General features: G+C 41.5%; 1 protein-coding gene across 1 annotated transcript; it reads right to left on the bottom strand.

The window, feature by feature from the left end:
* Positions 1-515: 515 nt before the first annotated feature.
* LOC141270566 (oocyte zinc finger protein XlCOF8.4-like) lies at positions 516-6,674 on the bottom strand. The gene is made up of 7 exons (XM_073680639.1): positions 6,599-6,674; positions 5,702-5,808; positions 5,393-5,572; positions 5,199-5,322; positions 5,051-5,115; positions 4,762-4,852; positions 516-2,573 (listed from the first exon to the last, which is right to left on the bottom strand). Exons 2-7 carry the CDS (start codon positions 5,786-5,788, stop codon positions 1,642-1,644), a joined length of 1,479 nt encoding a protein of 492 aa, XP_073536740.1. The 5' UTR covers positions 5,789-5,808; positions 6,599-6,674; the 3' UTR covers positions 516-1,641.
* Positions 6,675-6,876: the final 202 nt, after the last annotated feature.

Genomic DNA, 6,876 nt, shown 5'->3' on the forward strand with positions numbered 1-6,876 from the left:
TCATATCGTTGTCGGGATCGTTGCAGCGTCGCTAAGTGTGACGGGGCCTTAAATCTATAACATTTCCCCTGAAGGGAACAATGTATTTCCTGGGGACAAAAGAAGATCTTCCTCTTCTCTATCTATGTGTAAACACATGCCCCTAATGTTATCTGACCCTCTGAAAAGACCTTTCCTGCCCAATTACCTGTACTCTGTAAATCTCAGTCTCCCTCACAGACAAAGACATCCTCTTTCAGTCACCAGGGCTTAAATAGGACTATTTTATTAGATTTTTCACTTCCCTATGTCCACTGTGCCATTCTACATAAAGGTAACTTAAGATTGCCAGCTCTTGTCTCGTACTGCAATTCTGTGTGAGAGAGGAGGGGGAAAAAGGGGTTTCATCTTAATATTTTCTATGACATGGTCCATAAAAATAATTAGGTTCTTAAAATTTCCTATAAAATATGAAAAATTGTTGCAAAATTTTTAATCTAACATAAAAAAAATAAAAGGACATTTCAAAAATGATCCACACGTAAAGTAGACATTTGGTAAATATTATTTATTTTGTGTGAGACGACTAGCTGTTTTAAGGGCATGGTCTTAGATAGAAAAATTATAACATTTTAAACTAAATTTAAGTGACATGTTAAGCATGTCAAGCTGCGGAGAATTTAAAGCCGCAATGCTCCTCTGGGAAATATTCAAATTGTCTCTTCAGAGAGGCAGAGGACTAGAACTCTAGTGCCACCTATATATAGGAAGTAGCAATCCTAAAAGTCAATATCGACTCTCTAACGAGCCTTGTCACATGACGTAGGATAAAAGCCAGAAACAGAATCTCGATTTGCCGACATTGTCTTTCGGGGTACTGCCCCTCGTCAGTGCAAAGTATGAGATCTGGTTTGACTGGGTGAGAGGCGTATGACCGAGATCCAATGGGGTAATGTGTTTCTCCTTGTGGAGAGTGACATGTTAAGCACTTATCCTAAGTCATGTGACAAGGCTCATTAGAAAGTCGATATTGACTCTTAAAATAGCTACTTCCTATAGGTGGCACTACAGTTCTAGTCCTCTTTCTCTCTGAGGAGAAAATTTGCAAACTAAGTTTCAGATATTTTCATACATAAATTTCAAACATATTTAGCTAAATTCACAATGAAAATAAATATACAATGTCATAAAACAATCTTAGAATCGTTGGGATATGTAGAATCACCACAAAGTTATTACCATATAAAATAGCATGTCAGATTTGAAAAATGGTTCTGTTTCTATACAAACAAAACTGACTGTCCTTTACGGGTTAACAAGAGTTCATTTAATCGCTATAAATTTCCCACATTCTAAACACAAGAGTGTCTTCACTTTAATATCTAAAAAAAATTTGGTTTAACATTAAAGGCGTTTTCAGGGTTTTGGACAACTCTTCTTTCTTGGCTGCAGTGTGTTTTCAAAAAAACAAACTGTACTTTACTTACCCTCCCCAGGTCCAAGGATAAATCTTTGCCACTACTCCCGGTGTCTGTTACTGCCTGCAGCGCTGACGCCACATTGATAGCATTGTAGCCAATAAGTTAGCTCTGCCAAGTTGACAGCACGAGCTGCAGAGAACCGCTGAGCTCAGAAACTGGAGAACTCCTTTAACACTTCACATTATGATAAGGAATATGGCCTTGCTCTTGTGTGAGTATTTTGATGTTTAACAAGAGTTGATTTCTGGTTAAAACATTTTCCACATTCTGAACATGAATATGGCTTTATCCCTGTGTGAATTATCTGATGCCTAAAAAGAACTGATTTCTCGCTAAAACATTTCCCACATTCTTCACAGGAAAATGGCTTCTCCCCAGTGTGAATTTTCTTATGTTTAAAAAGATTTGATTTGCGATTGAAACATTTTCCACATTCGGAACATAAATATGGCTTCTCTCCTACGTGACTTCTTTCATGTTTAATGAGATTTAATTTTTGGTTAAAGCATTTCCCACATTCTGAACATGAGAATATATTTTCTTCTATGTGAATTCTCACATGTCTAACAAGATTTGATTTAGCAGCGTAACATTTCCCACATTCTGAACATGCATATGGCTTTGCACCTGTGTGAATACTCTGATGTCGATCAAGACCAGATTTCTGGTTAAAACATTTCCCACACTCTAAACATGAATACGGCTTCTCCCCGGTGTGGATTCTCTGATGTCTAAAAAGATCTGATTTCTCACTAAAACATTTCCCACAATCTAAACAAGAAAATGGACGCTCCCCGGTGTGAGTTTTCATATGTTTCATAAGATTTGATTTCTGGTGAAAACATTTTCCACATTCTGAACAGGGATATGGCTTCATCCCTGTATGCGCTCTTTGCTTTATAACACGTCTTCTATGACGTTTATTTTTCTTAACCATCTGTGATGAATCAGAAGATAGACCCTGTTTAAAAGGTTCAGATGATAGATCTTTGCTGTGAAGGGTTATATTTGGAGTTGTGTCATGCTCTTCACATGTATCTTGTGTTTTTGCACAATCATCTGTGTCACAATCTAAAGATATCCAATGTGACTCAGAGCTCCAGGTACAGTTATCTGCCAAGAATAAATCAAATTTTAATATTTTTTATCACTTGAAAATAATGATATTTTATGTCATAGATATAAAGTGTCCAAAAAACCTTCCAGGCATACAGCAAAATGTAAGTATTGATTAAGACAGTGAAGTAAAACAGATCACAATTTACCAGTAAAAGTCAGAATCAGTAGATCGATCATGATGGTAGGCCACCTGCAGTTTTTAACAATTGTTATAAAGCTGCATAGGTTCTTGTTTCAGTGTGTCTGATATTTATTTTAATTACTTATATAGTGCCACTATAGTCCACATAGCTTTATAGACATCATGATTACTGTCCTCATTAGGATTTAAAATCTAAATTCCCTATCAGTATGTCTTTGGAGTGTGGGAGGAAACCAGAGTTGACACAAGTCACTACTCACGGACAAGCCATGCGGCAGGGTAGTCAAACATTACGGGGGCAGACACCAAGGGAGGACGTAGTAAACAAAAGGGAAAAGACAAAGGTGTAATCAGGTAACAGTCCGAGGTCAGAATACAAGGAAGATAGTAGATCAGAGCAAAGGCGCTAGGCAAATGGATGGTTAGAACGAGATCCAAGGTCAGACAGCAATAGATCAACAAACATAGCACAGGAGTACAAGGTAAAGCTCCACCGAAAAAATGCTACGATTTGCAGAGATCTGGGGCTGACAGCTTTGCTAAGTAGCTGGGTAGTCATTTAAACACCTGAAGGAAGCTCAGCAGCTCCCAGTCTAAGATTGGAGGGCTGAGCTGTCTATCAAAATTCTGGCACACCCCTGCAATAGGCTGACACACTGAGCGGAGGAATTGTGACACAGAGAAGCCGGAGGAAATCCATGCAATCAGGGGGGAAAATACAAATTAAATTCACAGTTGATAATCGTAAAATGGACTAATCTAGGTGAGGAAACAAAAATAGCAGTGGATAAAAAAAAAAATTCAAGTCTTTTATACTGTTCCTTCCTTAATAATCTTCTTCTGGTAACAAAAAAGGCTAATATAAAGTGATCTGTGGTAATTTCCAACACACAACAGTAAGTTTTAAAAAGGTTGTCCAGGCTTGGGTTTCAAAATGGTCACTATGTGACCACAGACTTGTGAATACTCACAGTGAGCGCTGTCAGGATTCTCCAGGTGCTGGGAACAGGCAGTCATGTGACCGCAAGTATACAATTTGCATACTTTTGGTCACATACCAAGTAGAAGTGTCCAGCCTCGCTCAATTCACTTGTGTTGAGCGAGGCCACGCACGTCTACTTGACATATGATCGCATGCATACAAATCTTATACTTCGCACCCGCCCGCTCAGGGTGTCAGCACCAGAAAATACTGATTACGTGCACTGTGAGTATTCACAAGTCTGCAGTCACAGAGTGACTCCTATACAGTCGCCACTGACTATTAGGTCGGTTTCACACGTCCGTATATCTCCCATACCGGAAAAAATGGTGCAGGAGATATCCGTGTCCATGTGTGTCACACGTGTGGCAACAGTGTGCCGCATCAGGATTACACAAACCGGCGCCTGGGAATCAGTGCTACAGTTAGCGTTGTTCCCAAGCGCTAGTGCTGATCACTGCCCTCATCATGGTTCCCTGACGGCGCTGCGATCAGCACTAGCAGGGACAATGATGAGGGTAGTAGTGTCTGCTCCTGCAGTGTCCACTTCTGTAAAAATAATAAAATAAAAAATCCTTATACTTACCTGTCCTAAGTGTCCCCCGCTGTAATCCATGCGACCGATCAGCAGAGGAGCCAGGGAGAATGAAGCGCTGCAGCAAGCGGCCCCGGCCCAAGTTGAGCTTAGGAGCATGTCGTTTCACTCACTGAGCACAGCTGGTACGTGTCACATGGATGGCATCCGTGTGCGGCACGTGTTTACATGGACCCATTGACTTGAATGGGTCAGTGTGAGCCATGCTGTCGTCCAAAACAGACACACGGTCTGTGAAAACACACTGAGATGTGCACAGACCCATTCATTTGAAAGGGTCTGCATGTGTCAGCATCTCCGGCACGTGTGGAAACTGTCACCACATGTACCAGAGATACTGACGTGTGAAAGAGCCCTTATTGTGGCTGATGGACTGGGATTTGAAAATGGATATGCATCAATTCCAATATATTTCAAATGAGAAGAATCTGTTACTGCTCTGCATTTAGTGGTTACTACTCACCTGGGTGGTTATCTGTAGGAATTTCCGCTTTACACCACTCATCACCCCTCACATATGTCTCTGTAGTATTAATAGGGGTCAGATCTTCACCCTGAAACAAATATTGTGCAAGTCACAGACAGATGGAGAAGTCACATCTATGACCAGCTCTAATCCTGCCATCTCCACCGTTCTCATTACACAAGTATAAAGCATATAATACTGGTGAATAATTCAAGACTGAACACAAGACTCTCACAGCCGTCTACACATCATAGGGGAGATCTCATGAGACCTTCTCTCCATCTACCTGATAATCCTGTTCAAAAAGAGGATGGGGACATCTTTCTGGTGTTGTCCTCTTACTGGATAGAACTGGAGGAAACACATACAGGGACTGAATTCATTCTTTACATACAGATAATTATAGGCCGTGTGTATTTAGTCCTGTCTGTTACCTGGTGATGTGAGGGGCTGGGGAACCTCCATCATGACGTCCTTGTACAGATCCTTGTGCCCTTCTAAATACTCCACCTCCTCCATGGAGAAATAGACAGCGACATCCTGACACCTTATAGGAACCTGACACATACAATGATACTGTCATTCCCCGATCCCTTCATAGCATTGTACAAAGTCCCAGCATTCCCACCTCTCCAGTCAGCAGCTCAATCATCTTGTAGGTGAGTTCTAGGATCTTCTGGTCATTGATGTGCTCACGTATCAGGGTATGAGGTGGAGGCCCCATGATTGGGCACAGGGGTCTTCCCCATCCCTCAGACACAGGGTCCTGACAGCGCTCAATAGAGGTCTTCTTCACTACTGTGTATTCCTGGTTATGGAGAGACACATTAATAAATCTCACTACAGACATTTCCAGAGTCCTCACCTCTCCAGTTCTGTCCATCTATTATTCCCATAGATAAGAATGATGTAATGTGACGTCATCAGAATCTCTCACCTCTCCAGTAAGCCGGAAGAGGATCTCTAGGGTGAGGTGTAATATCCTCTCTGCCATCTTATCTCTGTCCATATCCATCCTTGACATGTCAGGAAAATTGTAGAAACCTAAATGGAAAGAAAGTTTGAAGAGGAGTAGGAGTAAAACACAAATCACATAAAAAGTTTAATTACTGGAGATGTGATACCAGTATAAAACAATAATGAGGTAGTGCTCTTCATGCATCTAAACATAAAACAATGTTGTGTTGAGGGTTCCTTTGTGTCTACGGATACGTCAGAGAACCACACGTCCTTTTTTTTTATGGACCGATTGTCAGCAAGAAATAAAATAACCAGAGAAATCTGAGCTTGGATCAAACTCGCCAACAAATCAAAGACCCAGTGAAAAAAAAAGAAAAAAAGGACAGAACACAGGAGGCGTCTGCCTGTAATTTGTGTTTTACTGGTTAAAGGGAAGTAGAAGCAAAGAATTTTTTTTTTCTTTATACAAGAAAAATGGGTGCAAAAAAAGTAGTAAAAACTGACAAATAATAATTACTATTATTTCTATAGCACCATCATATTTCACAGCACTTTACGTTACAGAGGGAATATATAGACAATAAAGACATCACAGAATAACACATAATTCACCAGATACAGGAGTGAGGGCCGAGATCACATCATACCACCGACCATTAATCACAAGGGGGAAAATCAACAATGACGTGTGAGGAAAAAGGAGAGAACAGTAAGGACCGGGGAGACCGCGACAGAACCACTGGACTGTGTCCAAAAGGAATCATCACTGAGCAACAGCAGCCATCATAGGAAATACTACAGATTGTATCAGTGACTGCAGCGCCCCCAAGAGGAGAAGAGAACAATGTAATTATATAATGGGGTCTCCACATACCTCCACCTGCAGAGCCGCCACCACATATATGGCTGCTCTGTGCGCACAGGAGCTGTGATGAGGTCACAGGAGGGGAGGAGTCAGGGGTCACATGATCAGGGGCCTCAGTGGATGCAGGACTCTGCTGTGCTGGTTGTCATGGTGCTGGATGAGCTGAAGTTTATGTGTGGGGTCAGGAGGGGTTTACAGTGTGGATGTAGCAGAGCCGCGTGTGTACGAGGTGTACGGAGCGGAGCCGTGTGTGTACGAGGCGTACGAAGCGGAGCCGCGTGTGTACG

The sequence above is a fragment of the Phyllobates terribilis genome, unplaced genomic scaffold (assembly GCF_046119375.1).
Source record: "Phyllobates terribilis strain yellow unplaced genomic scaffold, ASM4611937v1 Scaffold_5__5_contigs__length_657084704, whole genome shotgun sequence".
Classification (NCBI taxonomy): Eukaryota; Metazoa; Chordata; class Amphibia; order Anura; family Dendrobatidae; genus Phyllobates; species Phyllobates terribilis.